Below are 17,632 nucleotides of genomic sequence, written 5' to 3' on the forward strand. Positions count from 1 at the left end.
AGAAGAAATGAGTCCACAGGTTTGTGACAAGTGAACAGTTTGAAAATCCATCAGTGAGTGAAGCTGCAGACAAGAAACAATAATCCATTCAACAAACAGAGTGTTTCCATGGAGATGATGATGTGAAGCAGCGGTGGAAGAAGGACTCTGAACATTTCCCTAAGCAAAAGCAGCAGCGGCACAGTGTAAAAGTACTGTGTTCGAGTCCCAGTAACAGTATAAAGCATCCTTTATATAGCGCTGGCTATCTGAAGCTAACATGATCCATCAACATGTGATAGTTACTGTGTGTTTGTGTTAATAATGTGCAGAGTGAGTAAAAAGTGCAGCATTTGGCCTGAAATGTAGTGGAGTCCAGGTCTAATGAGGTCCAGGTCAGATGTAATGTCAGTAATATCAGTGTGAGCAGTGGATCAGTAGAATCTGAAGCTGATGATGTCCATGTTATGACGTGATGAAATCCATTCAGAGATATTTAATATTCACAATATTACTCCTCCTATCAAAGACTTGCATCGGCTTTACATCATGTTGTATAATGACACATTATCCAGCGTTACATCATGTGCTGAGAGGTTCCTTACTTGGACAGCAGGTTCCTGAGGAGCTCCAGAACTCGGGCCTCCAGGAAACCTTTCTTCTGTGTGACGGGGTCGTAGGTGAACTTCTGCTTCTTCAGGTGCTGACGAGGGGAGAGAGGAGGAGGATGAAGAGCCCCGGTGTTTACTTTTCTGTTGTTGTGTTTGTTTGTTTATTCGTTTGTGTGCGTGATTCTGGCTGAGCTGTGTGTCCCGGACGCTGCGTCTCAGGATGGCGGAGACGGCCCCGCAGTCCTCACCGGTCAGACTGAGAGTCTCCGCACAGGAGGAGCAGGACAGATCCAGCCTGAGCAGGCCGACTGCTGCCCCCTGCTGGGCGTCAGAGGCAGCACAGCAGGTTCCTGTCCACACTGGAGGGAACATGGATTCAAAAATACATCAATATAAACATCTGAACAAACAATAATGATATTTATTTACAACTTCTTCTGATTATTAAAGTTGTTTCAGTAATACGGGTTCTGATTGGTCAAGAAAGCGTTAAGATAAACAGATTAGAAACAAACCTCCAAGTTAAGTTGTTAACGTGACCTTTACCCCCAAGGTCCCAGCAGAACTGAAGGAACCAGGATGAAGCGTGATGTCTGCTGAGGAGTTGGGATTAAAAATAAAAACCCGACGCTTCAAAAGGTTCTTCTGTAAATCTGCAGCCCAACTCAGTCCAACGAGTTCTGACATTTGAGCGGACGATGATTCTGCCGGGACGCCAACGTGTGGCGGTTCAGGTTCAGGCTGAAATGTTTTGTAAAACCTGCTGAGTCTCACTCTTCTTTCTTGCCGGGGACGCAGCTTCCTGTAGATCATCGTAAAGCTCAGCTTGGGAACAACTGACCGTTTAACATTTACATAGATACAGATTCCCATCAGGGACAGAACACGTTCACTCCCACATTAAATGCCTTGTGTGTAGAGAGAAAGAAGCAGCTCGCAGCTCGTGCTGGACTTTTATTTCTGCAAACACTGAAGAGACAGTTAAAAAATAACCTTTATCTGATACAGCAGACTGAATACAGAGTACAGCACAGAGTACTTCTACTTCTACACTGTGGTGATACTTCTACTTCTACACTGTGGTGATACTTCTACACTGTGGTTGTACTTCTACACTGTGGTGGTACTTCTACTACTACACTGTGGTGATACTTCTACACTGTGGTTGTACTTCTACTACTACACTGTGGTTGTACTTCTACTACTACACTGTGGTTGTACTTCTACTACTACACTGTGGTTGTACTTCTACTACTACACTGTGGTTGTACTTCTACACTGTGGTTGTACTTCTGTTTCTACTGAACCTTTAGGCTCAGACTCCTCTGAACACTTGACTCAAAATGTTCCAGGGTCTCAGACCAGATCTGGTCTCTGGTCTCTGGTTGTGGTGAATCAGGGACAAATGGGCCCAGAACTGCAGTCTGAGCACCTGTAAAATAAATAAGTAAATAAAATTCACACACAGTAAACAGAGTCACCGTGTTCGCTGCTTCACTAAACTAAACCACGGGAATAACAACAAGTGTTTATTTAAAGCAGGACGAACGTAACTTCATAAATTAGACGACACATTAACACTAATCGATAATTTGATGGAGCCGACAGAAGCAGCACCCGAACTCTCTGGGTGAAGCTTCTGTCGGCTGCTGCTGAGTAACTGATCTAATAACAGAGCAGCGTCCCAGCCAGAAGCCAAGAGATTCCATTAACAGAAGATCAATGACGCACTCTCGTCATCCTGTGAAGACTAAAACCTGGTCTCAACCTGCCCCCTTTATACGTGGGGTTTGGTACCCACAAATCCCAGTTTATGACCTCTCTGCAGAACTTCTACACTTTTTTTCATGAGTTAAATTTAGATTATCCAGTTTTAAAAGTTCTGAAATACACGCGCAGCAGCAAATTAACCCTTTCATGCGCGGCGTTCACATTCATGCAGTTATTTTAATTCCACTTCAGGACAGCGACCGTCAGTTTCTTCTTTTCCAAAGATTCAATGCTTGATGACCTCATCAATCCAAGATCCTGTTAAACACTTTCAATCAAGGTCGTCAAGTGGGGTTTAGAAAAAAAGTAGAAGTACTATAAACACGTTTATGTTTTATAAAGTAGCTCGTACTCATCATGCAGCAGTAACGTCTGAATCTGTTCTACTTTTCCAAAGATGTTATAATAAAACAGACATTTAACAAATACATGGACAGAAATGATGCAGAAGAATAAGTATTATACTCCGTAATGTACAGATAATGTCATACTGGGATGTTGATGCGGTTGTGATTGCTGCGTTTCCACATACATGTAACTACAGTTATAAATACCACAGTCTCTCCTCTTAAATGTGTGTTTTATTGTTAGTTTTCAATAATTGAGCTTAAATACATGCAGAATTTTGTGAAAAGTGTAAATGGATTTCAATTTTAGCTGAATTTTGAGTACTAAAACGGACGCCTGCACTCTGAGAAAGAACCAAAACACCAGAATACTCATCAAAAACCTTTAATTGCCAAGCTGGACATGAAATAGAAAAATGTGTAGCTCTGTAACGTTACATTATTATTTTCACAGAAATGTCTTCGACCATGAAGCTGCTGTTCTCTGCTGCTCCAACCTCAGGTGACCTTCAATTAAAGACAGTTTGATATGTTCTCCGGTGTTTGTTTGTGGGACAAAATGAGAAAGTGTATCTTTAATTAATTTTACATCAAGGTAACCGGAGGCCCGCAGCTCGTCACGGTGGATTCACCGATCGCGTCTGACCCATTTTAACGTCTTCATCAGATCATCCCGTCCCCGCTGGGCAACGTTTTCAACGCATCAATTATTTTCCACTAGGATCAGATTGTCCAGAAACTGTTAAAGTGCTTCATGTGTCTGTTTTCAGTAGTTTAGCACCAGATTAAACTAAAACCCAAAAATATTCAGTAACATCAGTCTGCTGAAAATTAACTCGCTGGCCAAAATGAAGCTGTGAACATGTGAGGCAGGATTACCAGATATTAAACATTCCTGAATGTACAGCATGAAGCGGGGGGACGAGGACGGACAAAAAGACAACAGGCGGACGAACCCTGAAAACAAAGTGCAGACAGTCCCAAGAAAAACAGACACCCACAGTGAACCTGCTGAGTCGGACAGACGCCTGCAGACAACAGCAGCTTTCCGGCGTCCAACCCCGACTTCCCGCAGTCCCTTTGTGATGGACATAAATGCTCTTTAATGAACCGCGCCGGTGTTTCTGCGCGTTTTGAGCTCATTAACTTTACAAATCATCAGCGTTTCCTTCCATGAAAACCAACCCGGGAGTCCTGAAATCTGCTGCCCATTAAAGTTTAATGGACTTCGGGTTAAAGTTGTTAATGTGTGGTGGTGCAGTTGGCTCGTTCGAGGACGGAGGTCAGAAAGCCAAACAAAAAGAGGACAAGGTGACTTTTATCTTTTCTAGCATTTAAAAAGTTGGGGGACCCAAAAGAGACGTGTTGAAACGGTCAGGATCGAGATAGTCTGAGTTTTAGTCCCTCAGGGATCTCACTCGGGTCCCCTTTTGTTTCAGTAGTTTTCACAATTTCAAGACCAGGTCCTCCCCGAACACAGAGTAAGACCAACCATGAGTATTAAAAAGGTCTCTGTTGGGCAGCAGGTTTCAAGTCTCTCAGATGGTTTTTGCTTCAAACTGAAACGTGTCTCCGAATTCTCGAAAGCTGCGGGCATCAAACGTCCGGTCAGATTCACCGTGTTGAAAACATATTTATGCCCGATGCTCGTTTATATTTTAATCTGTTGATATTTCGACAGTTCCTCACAGTAAGTAAACAGACTTGTAGTTAATGAGCTAAAACGCGTTTAAACCGCCTGCACAGACGTTTACAATAGTGTCTATAAGTTAGTTCCCGCAGCCGATCTCCTCCTTGTAGCGGGTCGTGAGCGTGTTGGCCTTGCAGGTCAGTTTGGACAGGACGGCGTGGAGTCCTTTCAGGTGGAAATGAAACTGTTTCTCCAGGTCGTCCTCCTCCTCTGCCGCCGCCTCGACCACGACCGCCTTCTCCTTCCGCCGCTCCTCGCCCTGCAGGACGCCCCACTCGATGTCGTTGCGGATGGACTTGAGGAGCACGTACGAGCTGTACATGTCGCCGACCTGCTGGAAGTAGGCGCCGCCGTTGGTGCCGTTAGCGCCGCTCACCGCCTTCAAGTCCTCTGCGTCGTCCAGCGGGACGTCCCGCAGCAGGCTGGGCACCATCACCGTCTGGTCCATGTTGTTGACGGCGCCGATGAAGCGGTTCATGGCGTTGAAGAGCGAGTTCTTCTGCTTGTAGGATTCAGAAATCTGCATCATGCTGACAAACCTGAAGTGAAGCCCCTTTTCTCCGCCTGCCACAGTCCAGGGCCAAACTTAGCCCGCTAATGCTCTTTAGAGGATTACTATGAGGCTACAGCCAGATCCAGGTCTTAACCAGCTCCCAAAGCTGGACCAGGTTACGCAGGTACACTCACCACGTCTGCCAGTGTTAAAGAGACCGCAGGTTTACCCCGAGTGTCCCCGCTGAGGATGGAGGGCGTCTCCCGCTGCAGGACGCCGGCCGACTGTTTCACCCCTGAGGTCAGATAACGGGCGAGAACCTGAAACACAACCACAGAAGAAGACAGAGAGGGTGCTGGGTGATTTTAAATACAGAGCAGAAGACAGTGAAGCACACAGGAAGTGCAGCTTTCTATCCGCCAACACAGAGTCCAGATCCCCCATCAGAGTCCTGACGTATCAAGGACCCATTAAAAAAAAAAAAAAAAAAATCAGGAAGTCCCTTTCTGCTAGCATCAGCTGGCTAAATGCAGCTAACGCCACGAGCTAACGCTGCGTCACCGGGACAGAAACATTTAGTTAAGTGTTAAAAAGAGGCGACAGTGATTCATTCTTCCATAGGAATGAACGACATCTGCCGCGACATCCATTATCGGACACGTGCACGTCTCTTTCCACCTGCGTGCAGCCTGAAAACCGGAGACGTGTTCAGCGTTTTCTGCGGAAGTAATGTTGGCTAAATGTAAACGTGCCGGTTTATAAACTTGGCACACGTGTTCACACTCTCGGTGACTCCTGTCCGGTCTGTGCGCGGACAGGTAGGTTAAAAAAAACAAACGGAGAAGTTTGTCGAGGAAAAAAACCCCCAAAACTAGAAAACAAAGAATCCAGACCGCGTCCGATAATGGAACTCGTCTTGTATCAACGCACTTACAATTTAACGGGATCAGAAAACGGGAGGCCGCCGGTAGCTGCGAGCCTCCGCATCTGTTCAGACGTTACCGACGGGGGTCAGCTTGTCAAACTCTCCCGGTTTACCGGGAATTAAACGACAGAACAGCTAAGTTACCGGACAGCCCCCTGCCCTCGTAGACGGCTTTTCCGGGTACCGTTACTTCCCCTGGGGCATCAGATTAACCGGAAATACCTCCGCGGTGCAGCCGCCCGGTGATCTTACCGTGTGGCGGCTCGTTCCTCGGCGGTGTCGGCGTGTGAGTCGCTGCTTTCGCCCGGTAATCTGTCCGGGATGGAGCTCCGGACGGTCAGCGGCGCTCGCTTCGTAGCATCAGCGGAGGAGGAGCAGCAGGGCGGGAGGGGCGGAGATTATCTGCACACAGCCAATCACAGGCGGGCAAGGCCGGGTGACGTCAGGGTGGAACGTTGGAAAAATGTAAACACAAGAGTCTGACGTAAATATTAATTAGCATATTTATTAAAACGTTATTTTCATATCAACAGTAGATTAACAATTTATTTACTCATTTATGGATACTTTATTTTCATAAACAATTTTTATGCGCATTTTCTTTTATATTTTAATTCATACATTTGTTTTTATATCAACAACAAATTAACTTTTGTATTTATTTATTTATACGCTGTTATTTTCCTCTTTTTCTGAAACGCCATCTCCTGTTATGTATTTTGTGTCAAGTGAAATTAATGGTAGTATTTTATACAATCTTTAGTTATTATTCAGTTTTCTGTGTATTTTCTGGCTGTCATTAGTTTTGTAATAAAGTAATTTCATCTTCTAAGATTCAATAAATAAAGGTCACATTTGCTGAGGATAATAAAACAGATGTTTTACTATAAAGTTTAACTAAAGATATGTCTGTGGGGAAATACGTTTTATTAATAGTAGTTGTAGCATTTAATTATTAGATTTCAATGATCCTCTGTCTTCAACAAGTCAACAAATCTAAGTGACTTTTGTAAACAAGACAGAATAAAACATTTTTTTATTTTACAATTGTTTATACATGATACTTACAAACATAAAATATCATTGTTAACACGTGTTTTTTATTGTTTCAAGTGTTTTTATACTCAAAATTAGAATCAGAAGTTCCAACTTGTCATAATAACCCCTAAGAAAATAAATAGACAGTTGAACTCTCCATGTTCTTTGAGATGTTTCTGTCTTTGTGTTTATTTCCTGTTTTATTTCTCAGCACATGATGTTTCACAGTTTGAACTCACAGCTTCACTCCAAACAGATCGATTTTCTGAAGACGGCTGACTGACTGATGTTTTATTAAAGTGTCAGATACTCGTCACTGTGAGCTGCTGCTGCCACGGTACAAAACACTGACAGACAAATATAAATAAAATACTGTTCGTAGTAACAGCCAGCTGAGTCCCATACACATTTATTTAGGAGTGTCTGCCAGATAAACCCAAAATAAACTACAACACAGTGAACAATCTCACCTCGAGGTGCTTTACTTCAATCACATGACTTTGAACCATTAAACATTTCCATTGCAACTGAAGACATAAACGTAATCCCATCAACAAAATAAAAACAAAAAATACAGGAAACTTTTACATTTATTTCATATTATTATTATTATTATTATTAATGGTGTCATTTGTCTTGATGTGAACCTCGACAGATTTTCACAATCGGCTTCATGAAAGTGTGAAAGACAAAAGGGCAAAAAACTTTCAGGGATTCAGGTTTTTTCACAGACACAGAGAAAAAAACTAAAATAAATACAAGACGAATGTCAACCGGTTCATTCAAGATGTGAGTGCGTTTCCAGGTTCCCATGGTAACGTGCTTCACGGTCCCTTTTCTGTAAAAGAAAGAAAAAGAGACAAGAAAAGAGAAAACGGAGGTGACGAACCGGAGAAAGGAGAAAAGTGTGTGTGTGTGTTTTTGTTTTACCATGTTCGACCAGGACTCACTATACTTGTGGGGTCCGATCAGCTTTGTGGGGGCCAAAATCCTGGACCCCACAAGTTTAAAGGGCAGTTTGAGGGTTAAGACTTGGTTTGAGGGTTCAGGTTAGAACTAGGGTAAGGGTTAGGCATGTAGTTATGAAGATTAAGGTTAGGGTATGGGTCAATGAGATGTCCCCACGAAGATAGTAAGACAAACATTTTATTTGTAATGCATTTAATATTTAAACAAATCCCAAAGTGCTACAGGTTAAAAATAAAAACACATAGACAGCACAGAAAGAAAAAGAAAACGCTCTCCTAAAAAGTTTTAAGGCCGCGTTTAACAGCATCCACAGTCTGCGGCGCCCTCAGGTGGTCAGACTGAAAGCCTGATCTCCCATTGGGTGAGGATGTTACCTGTCACACCATCTCGTACTGGTTGGCGTTGATGAAGCGAGACAAACAGCAGGCCAGAGACATCCCTATCAACTGAGACAGAGACAGACTTCATTCATCATCTTATTTTTCATTTCATTTTTAAATCTGTTTTAACGTATAAAAATCATGATGCACTCTGATTCAAAGCTGCCTCTGAACATGCCAGAATATAAAACATGAAATTCCTTGTTTCTTTTTCCTTTAATAAAATCAACATCTTACACAAAGTACTCTATTACAAACAGCACAAATATGATTAATATCTAAAAGTATTAAAATGGAGTACAAATACACAGAGTATCATGTTTGATCTGTTAGTCAACTCACACCAAACCTAATGCAGTTTTGGAGACGTTTAGGACAAACTGTCAGCTTTGTCTGAACTCTGCTGTATGTTTTCATCTTCTTTGACCAAAATGTTCCTGAAACAGGAACCTGAGGAACTTAACGTCCCTTTCTTGTCTGTCCTGTTTGTGTTTCCACCACATGAAGATCAGGAATATCAGACCACTGACAGATTTCTCTCCCTTTATCCTTGAAACACCTGACTCAGTTAGAAAGAGAGCAGACGGGGATGAAAACAAAAACGCGACTTTATTTCCTAACTGAATACAAAATACAGATATCGTGCACGGCTGAATGCTGAGACCTGCTGTAGTTCATATTCAGTATATTGTTGTTGGGGGCCGTGAAGAGGTGAGTTCAAGGTCAATGCCACAAAATTATAGCCTTTAAAGTTATTTAAATATTAAAGATTGTAAAAGATTAAAGACAGGAAAATATTTTTCCAACACAAAGTGCAACTGTAAAGTTCAGTCTCATATTCATACATTTTATTCTGGACCACGACTGGTCATAGATCCTGCAGGTAAAGTACGTCCAGCTGTAAAGCTGTGATTTAATTAACTTCTTATTTCTTCTTCTTCTCTCTCTCTGTATCAGGCCCGTTATGGGTAATGAGGGTGGTCGCCATGATAAGGAGCAGCGCTGTCGGGGCTAATGAGGTGTGTTGGCTGAAGGAAACCACACACACATTTTCCATCCTCACCTCTTGGTCTGAAATCAAAACTGCTTCTTTGGAAAATAATGGAAATTCTGTCTAAATCTAACTTTCTCAAAACGGGTCTTTTATTTATTTTGTTTTTTGTTGTTGTAAAATTACTATTATTAGAAAAAAATAATTTTCAGGCCTGTCTGTCTCCCGTACAGTCTGTGGTATCTCCTCTCAGTGCTGCCCCCTGAAGGACAAAACCAGAAACTGCAGCTACTGCACAGTTTCACACATGTTTTTGAGGGACTTTATTTAAGTATTTTCTTCTCACGCTGAAAATTTGTATTTCTATTCCACTACATATCAAAGGGATTTTTTCCTTTACTACATGACAGCCTATAAGTTACCTGTTACTTTACAAATTAAGATTTTTACACACAAAACATATTAAGAGTTTATAAAATATGATGATTTGTTATAAATTAAAGTACCCAACAATTTATACAAGTACAGCTGAAATGATTACTTGATTAATCAGTCGATGAAGGAAAATTAATAGGCAACTACTCTGATGGTTGAAATCACTTTTATCAGTACAAATTACTGCTCTAAATTCAGTGCTGTTCAGGTTTCATCTTTACGCAGTGGTACAACTATAATACACCGTGGTATTCTGAAGTATTTACTCTGTAGTTCATTCAGACTTTGTGTTGTACCTGAGAGAAGGCGATGCCAAAAGTAACTCCAGCGATGATTCCCATGTTGCTCTCTATGAAGGACGTCACCAACTCGTAACAACCCTGCAGACACATGTCATTCGGTTTTTCTTTCCTTATTTGTGCATTTATTAATTAATCAGTTTAACTTGCAATTCGCATTTATTGTCTTGTGGCGTTGATTTATCTGCTCTTCATTGTGTGAGCACAGAGGCACAGTCTGCAATGACTTGAATCTTAGAAGCAACTTTATTATGAAATATAATCACTACTGAATATTAAATTGAAATTTACAGAAGGTAAAACTGTGCAAACACTTTCAAAAATGTTTTAAAGCTCACAAATTCAGACACAAAGGATCGATTAGACTTGTCCTATCAATTTATGGTCTTCCAGTCACATGATCAAAGAAAGAAAAGTGAATTTGTGTGTGTTTCCGACCTGTTTGTGGACTTTGTTTGCAGCCAGAGTGGCGTTCTTCAGGTCTGCTATGCTGCAGTCAGAGAAAGTAACGCAGCAACTGGAAGGAATCCCACTGACCGGAAAATACACACTGCTGAACCAGCTGGTGTAATTATAAACTCCACAGCACTGTAACTACAAACATAGAGAGAAAAAACATCATCTGAAGGTGTTCATTTAACAATTAGAGATAATATTCTGTCTTTTATTGCATTAGAATGAAGGTGTGCTCATACTGGGTGTTTCGTAGCATCACACACATAAACCACTGTATCATCAGCATATAACCGGATCTCTACAAAAGGACCTCCCCAAGATCATTAATATAAAGAAACATAAAGAGAAGTGGTACCCAGTGGACTGTTGGCTATATTTTTTTATTTGATTTACATTAATATAAAGAAACATAAAGAGAAGTGGTACCCAGTGGACTGTTGGCTATATTTTTTTATTTGATTTATGGTTTAGATTTTATATAATAATATTAAACTTTTCAAAACAAAGGTACAAACTACTTTACAAAACACTCAACAATATGAGCTAACCACAACTACTTCATAAGGTGATAATGTGTAAAAGGTGGCGTTTACATATTGTTTTTCTGCCCCCAAATGGGAAAAAAAAGAACAATTCAAGTTCCACGTACTTTTAGTTGCCTAAACAAAGCAGAACCTTATAAAACACTCATATGAAGAAGTTATATATACGTTTTGTAACACATGGGTTGTTTTTAAAGTCTCTAACTGTGTAACTTATTTTACTAAGTAAAAGGTGTGATAATTTATGAAAAAATTAACTGAACAATGTAGAGGACTAAGAATAGAACCCTGAGGGACCCCACAAGTAATTGCTGACTCCAAAGAGATGATCATATTGCTCTGTGTCCGCTGGAAGTAGGCAGCTGTTTGCTAACATGTTGGCATCAACTACTTTCCCATGTGAAAATATGTCAGATGCTGTGTTTTCAGCTTGTTTCAGCTTTAAGTTTAAAAGTTAAGTAAATACGTTATTATGTCAAGGGAGAGAGGTGAAGAGACACTGACTCTACGTTGAACACCGTCCACAGCCAGACTCCTGTCATCTCGCCCATCGTATTTCATCACTGCGTCGCTGTACGAAGTGAAGAATGTCCCTTTAATCTAAACACACACACAGTACGTCAGTGTGAACAGCATTATCATTTAATTTAGTGTTTCATCTGAAATATGCATTTTTGTGTTTTTGACCTCATGCCGAAAGACGAATCCAGAGATTCCAGCAATAAGTTCAGTCATGAAGACCACAGACAGGAACACAGCGTACTGAGGAGAGGTCAGAGGTCACAGGTCAGGTTAAAGAAATCATAGTGAGGTCATACAGCAGTTATTTGTATGTCAGAGGTACTTTATACTTCTACTCCACTACGTCTCAGAGGGAAATATTGTACTTTTTACTTCACTACATTTATCTGACAGCTTTATTATTATTTTTTTTTTTTTACATAAAACACATGACTAGTTTATAAAATATGATGTTTTGTTATAAATGAAACTCCCCAACTGTTTATGCAAGTACAGCTGAGACAATTGGTCAATGAATCAATCAGTCAAACCAATGGTTGAAGTGAACTGTGATGTTTGTAACGTTGAATGTTGTGAAGGTGTCTCTTTGGGTAACTGTGACGGCAGAATCTTTCCAAACCAAACAATCAGTGGATTGATGGAGGAAATATTCAGCAGATTGATCCAGAATGAAAATAATTACAAGCTGCAGTCTGAAACTAAAACAGTTCAGAATGAGCTCCAGCTCAACAACTACAACATTTTACTGCTTTAGTACTTTAAGTACATGTTCCTAATTATACTTTCACTGATGTAACATTTTCAATGCAGTACTTTTACTTGTGACAGATTATTTTCACGGTGTAATATTAGTACTTTTAGCAGTAAAGGATCTGAATACTTCCTCCACCACTGCTGTTAATCTTAAGAAGAACATAACAGCGACAGACCAGTTTTAACATCCAGGGGCGCCCCCTGCAGGTGGCGAAGCAGCCGAACAGTCCAAACAGCACGATGGCGACTCCGGTGCCGGTGAGGACGTATGGAGCGTTGGACGGGCCACTGGAGATCAACAACATGTAGGGGCCCAACATGAACTTCCACCATAACCCCACTGACAGCAGGACGATACCTGTCACCTGAGGAGGGGGGGAGGGACTCTAGTCAGACTGTCAACCAATGAGGAAGCACTTGTCCTTCACCTTTACTTTTGTCTTTGAGTTTACGGATAAACAGATATTTATAGTATACATTAAATCGCTTATACTACATACAGTATGTAAAGTGCATTTACTAAAGATTTGCACTACTACTCGCACTTTACTTGAGTTTCCTCATTTTATTCGACTCCACTACATTAATTCAAAAGCTTCAGTTACTTAACAAAAAAATATTTTATATACATAATTTATAATCAGTGTGAAAGATGAATCCACCCCACAGTAAATGTAGCAGCATGTGAAGTAGGTAAAATGAGGTACAATATTAAAATACTACATGTTTGAGTTGTTTGTATTTGCACAACAAAGGACATAAAACTCACAACAATCATTGAAAGGTAATCAAACAATCATTCACTGCTTTCACACAGACTGCAGACGCTGGCAGGGACACGTACAGTATCTAGTACAAGTACCTCAAACTTAAGTAAATGTACTTAGTCTGAGTTTAACTCCTGGCAAGAGCTGCACAGTCAAACAGAATGCATGAGTAATGTTTGGATGAATATGAATGTTATCGAATGACAGTAATAAAATCAGCAGCAGATGGGCTGAATGAGTGTGTGTGTGTGTGTGCGTGTGTGTGCGTGTGTGCGTGTGTGAGTGTGTGTGTGTGTGTGTGTGTGTGTGTGCGTGCGCGTGTGTGTTGAGCAGTGACTCAGCATCACATGACTCCGTAACGAGCTCTGGCAGTAAAGTGACAAAGTGACAAACAGACGGGAAGAAGAGCCGAGTCAGAGCAACGTCCTCACAACACTCCACATGTAATTTAATACACACAGTACTGTATGTACAGCTGCAAGTGTAGTTGTAGTAGAAGAAGTACCCAGAGTACAGGTTGTCTCGTTACTTAGAGTGGATGTAAATTTATGTTAATCCACAGGTATCCGTACAGTAGAAAATACCTTCATTAAAGACTATTACCCGTGAAAAAAAACGAGGCCCCATCCACACTACTTCATTTTAGTTTAAAAACGAATATGATCTCCGTCCACAGCTGCGTTTTAGCTGTGTAACACACTTTTTGGTATTTCCTGTAAACTCTGTCTAGAAGGACATTTTGGGAGATGACTGTGACTTTCCTTTATTTAGGAAATGCAGATTAATTAATGGCTGAGTTTTGTCTTTATCTGGACTCTGTGTCCGGTTGATGTGGTTTATGAGGACGTCTGTTCAGGTTTGGTACATCAAACCATCTGAGGGATGAAAGAGGAGAAAAGAGGAGGATGCTGGAGGGAGATAAATGAAGGAGGCGTTTGATTTTGACTCCTGGTCGCACCTGCTGCGCCTGTATGAGCAAACAGACGGCGTGAGGCTGTGATGTTGAAAAGCTCGACGTCTGCCAGCATTCAGGAGCAGATAAGAGCGCCGACAGTCAGCTGGAGTCACGTTTCTTTGGTTTGATTTAGGATAAAAGACGTTTGTGTTTGTGCAGCAGATGACAGATTGGGCCTGTGAGGCTCAAACATTAGATCAGGATTCACTTCAACAACAAATACACTCAAAATAAATAAAGCCTTCATAATCCACTTTGTTGCAGCAACAACAGAAAAGATATTTAACTTAAACAGTCTGAGATCCTCAGAGACATTCAAGGGGAGAATACTGATTTTATGTACATCAAATGTAAATTACAAGTTGCTTTTATTATCAGAAGTTAGAAACAATTCCTAAAAAAGCTTATAAAAAAGTGAAATCGATGAATCAAACCGAAGACATTTTGAGACGGTGAAAATATAATTCAAAACTGAAACTAGAATAATTAAATATAGAAACTAAAGAAAGTACGGATAACAGTTTGAGATAATTTCAAGTAAATTATAAAGGATTTAAGCAAAAAACATAACACCTAACAGGTCCGACTGCCAACACAAACAGCTCTGAAACATATCAGCTGTTGCCAAACGAACACAGCGACAGATTTTAATCCGTCTGCAGCTGAAAGAAACGGAGGCATGAAAACACAAACAGACACGAGATGGACTTCAGTACTTTAGTCCGTCTGTTCTGTGTCAAGAAAAGCAGTTTTCTGTGCCACAAAGGCAACAACCAGGACCAGAAAAAATCTGGGTCTCGAGAATTGCTAGAAAACTAACCAGGGATAGACAGCAACCATGAACAGGCAAGATCCAGAACTATGCAACAACCAGGGACAGAAAACAGACAAGAACCGGGACGAGAATACGACCAGGGCTAGAAAAGACGGCAACAAGGACTTGACAGCCATCAGGACTAGGAACGTGTCCAGAAAGCAACCAGGGCTGTTCAAAAGCTAGAGCTACAACAAAATCAGGGCAAGTAAACCAGGACTCAGGAATATGTTACATTGAGGACTAGGCCAAAACCTGGGCTAGACAATAATCAGGACTGGGTAATATGCAGAAAACAGGTTAATATAAGGACTAGGCAACAAACTGTAAAGGCTTCGCAACAATCAGAGCTGGACAACTAATCAGGACCAGAAAATGACTTGTTAACAACCGAGGCAACAACTGAGACTGAGCAACGGCAAGATCCAGAACCAGCCCCAGTTCTGCAACAACCAGGAACAATGTGCATCAGCTGTGAACAGACTTGTTATTACTGACAGAATCTGCTCTCCATCGGAGTCGGACAGACTGGCAGCTCCTCTTGTTGTATTTTCAGATCTTCATTATCGTCTGCGTGTCACAGCTCCGGCCTCCTCCTCATTCCTCACGGTCCAGATAATTACTGAACCTCCTCCTCTGGCCTCCAGCTGACCTCTGACCCCAGCATTCAGACACATTGTATCCTGTCCTGATGTCTCACGCTGTGTACTTTGATTAAAAACTAAAGCTTTCCCTCTTTGTTGCAGAAGAAAACTTTGGATCTCCAGAATATCAACTTCAAATGTGTTGAAAAATGTCAGTTTGTACAAATCCAATGTCACATTTTTACATAAATTAAATTAAAAAAGAACATTTTAGGAGCCGAAAGACGTTTTAAAAATGGTCTTAACCTCTAAAACAAGCATGAAAATCACTACAGTTCCAAATAAAAACAGAATTTACCATCAGAAAATACAGATTGCTGATTAGAAAATGTGTTATAAACAGCGACTCGTGTGATTAAAATGTATTTTCTCACCCAGAAGATCAAAGAGTAGAGCAGCAGCAGCGTCTTCAGACAGAAGATCACCGGTTTAGTTTCCATCCTCCTGGGAGCCATAATCCAACTGACACTGGAGGACCAACACCAGGACTCTCTCTCTCTCTCTCTCTCTCTCTCTCTCTCTCTCCCCTTTATCTCTGGGTCTCTCTCTCTCTCAGTCAAATCCAGCACAATTCAGTAAATCTTGTTGGCATGAAATGAAACATCTGTTACAAAGTCGGTGAACAAAGGAAACCAAAGATTTCACAGAAAGGAATAATAGTGGCACAGAAATTGGCCAAATATTGCAGGAAAATTGTGTAAATATTGCACAAAAAAGGCACAGAAATATCACAAAAGTAGAACAATCATGCTCATATTTGGTGCCGACACTCAGCAGCAACCTGCAGACTCAGCTGGCCACCACTTTTGCAGGTCTCGCCTTTAAATGCTGACAAATGTTGTTCCATCAAGACTTACCAGCCAGTTCAGCAGTAGGTACCAATTTATTTAGAATATCGAGAGAAACCCTTAAATATCACGCCTGTTGTCCCCCATGAAAGGTCTGAATGTAAGTGACCCTGAGACATTTCAACTGTTTGAATGAGACGTGCAGGACGTCGTGTGGTTGGTGGTTTGGAGGTGACGGTCACAAACATGTGACCCTCATTCTTCACACTCTGACCACACAATTAACAAGGAGGTGATCCTCAGGGAGCCCGACCTGCGGTGACACCTCCCTGTGAAGGTCCAGCACCCCCGACCCACCAGCCATGACTCGGCTGCACGGAGCTACAAATCGATCCATGAGCTCAGGTCTTTCTACCCGCTCAACGTTTTAATGTGTCCTCAGCTGTAATCTGTGTTTGAGCTAATGTTAGCGTGCTAAACCAGGATGGTGAACATTAGCATGTTAGCTCAATGTTTTGCTGCGCTGCCTCACAAAGCTGCTAGCATGACTGTCTCTAATTGATAGCAATGCTAGCTTGTAATGCTACAGTGACATCGTGTTTACATAATTAGTAGCTTTTGATTGGACAGTGCTTCCGCTACTTAAAGGTAACCAGGAAAGACTTTCCTGTAGTAACAACTAGCTGACAGCAGGAAGAACTTTGTGATGGATTTACAAACAGCTGCGTTTGAGTTTTTGAGGGTGTTTCTTAGGCAGAAAAAAGACCAGATGAAGATGCTTTTAAAAAGTATATTTAATTCATACAGAGCTTTGAGTTCTATGTAACATAACAGTGAAATCATCATAATTTATCGTGTAAATCTAACGCACATCAGATTTCATTGTGATGTGTTTATAAACGAGGGTCACCAGACGTCCCTGGTTTCAGTGGCCCGTCCCCGCCTGGAGCTGTGCCCACAAATGTCCCCGTTTTTAACTGTGCGTTAATAAAGACTGTATACGGTGTTAGCAGACCTGAAATCAGATTTTACATTGTCAGAAAGACTGGACAGTAGAGCATAGTTCAGGTGTGCTGTAAAGTGATTGCCGGCCAAGGGAGTGCGCTCAGTCTCTTTATAGCTGTAGCTGCTTTTATCTGGATCAAACAGACATAACGTGCAAATTAACATCACTTTATGTTCGTGGTCACAATTGTGTATTAGTGTAACCAGATCTGACATTTATATGATTATAGTCAATAGAAGCCTGTTGTTGCAGATGGATTACGTGTTTGGCAGGCGCGTGTCTAATATGCTTGTTTATATTTGGAAAACAGACTGTAGCCTATAATTAACATGACCTACTGCTGAGTTATATATAAAATAAAAACATGATCTCTTTTGCAATCATTCTTATGACTCTACATTATATAACTTGCTGTGTACCAACCAATCCAGCCCTTTTTACCTGTTGAAATACCTTTA

The 17,632-nt window shown here is 41.2% G+C and overlaps 2 protein-coding genes and 1 long non-coding RNA gene across 4 annotated transcripts in view; 1 reads left to right on the top strand and 2 right to left on the bottom strand.

The window, feature by feature from the left end:
• The window catches only part of LOC123972456, a 1,772-nt gene extending 1,429 nt beyond the window's left edge, over positions 1–343 (top strand). Inside the window, exon 2 of the long non-coding RNA XR_006825415.1 lies at positions 20–343. This is a non-coding gene — a long non-coding RNA (uncharacterized LOC123972456). The remainder of the gene's footprint in view (positions 1–19) is intronic.
• Positions 344–3,076: 2,733 nt separating this feature from the next.
• Positions 3,077–6,222, bottom strand: LOC123972308 (mid1-interacting protein 1-B-like). 2 transcript variants are annotated; one of them, XM_046051709.1, is made up of 2 exons: positions 6,068–6,222; positions 3,077–5,210 (listed from the first exon to the last, which is right to left on the bottom strand). In XM_046051709.1, exon 2 carries the CDS (start codon positions 4,924–4,926, stop codon positions 4,477–4,479), a length of 450 nt encoding a protein of 149 aa, XP_045907665.1. In that variant the 5' UTR covers positions 4,927–5,210; positions 6,068–6,222; the 3' UTR covers positions 3,077–4,476. The 2 variants fall into 2 exon arrangements, with proteins under 2 accessions (XP_045907665.1, XP_045907674.1); XM_046051718.1 differs by lacking the exon at positions 6,068–6,222 and adding an exon at positions 5,825–5,982.
• Positions 6,223–7,246: 1,024 nt separating this feature from the next.
• LOC123972205 (tetraspanin-7-like) lies at positions 7,247–15,835 on the bottom strand. Its single transcript, XM_046051518.1, has 8 exons — positions 15,755–15,835; positions 12,377–12,565; positions 11,613–11,687; positions 11,430–11,525; positions 10,366–10,521; positions 9,925–10,008; positions 8,197–8,268; positions 7,247–7,691 (listed from the first exon to the last, which is right to left on the bottom strand). Exons 1-7 carry the CDS (start codon positions 15,833–15,835, stop codon positions 8,200–8,202), a joined length of 750 nt encoding a protein of 249 aa, XP_045907474.1. The 3' UTR covers positions 7,247–7,691; positions 8,197–8,199.
• Between the last annotated feature and the right edge of the window lie 1,797 nt (positions 15,836–17,632).

This window comes from Micropterus dolomieu, linkage group LG01 (genome assembly GCF_021292245.1).
Source record: "Micropterus dolomieu isolate WLL.071019.BEF.003 ecotype Adirondacks linkage group LG01, ASM2129224v1, whole genome shotgun sequence".
NCBI lineage: Eukaryota > Metazoa > Chordata > Actinopteri > Centrarchiformes > Centrarchidae > Micropterus > Micropterus dolomieu.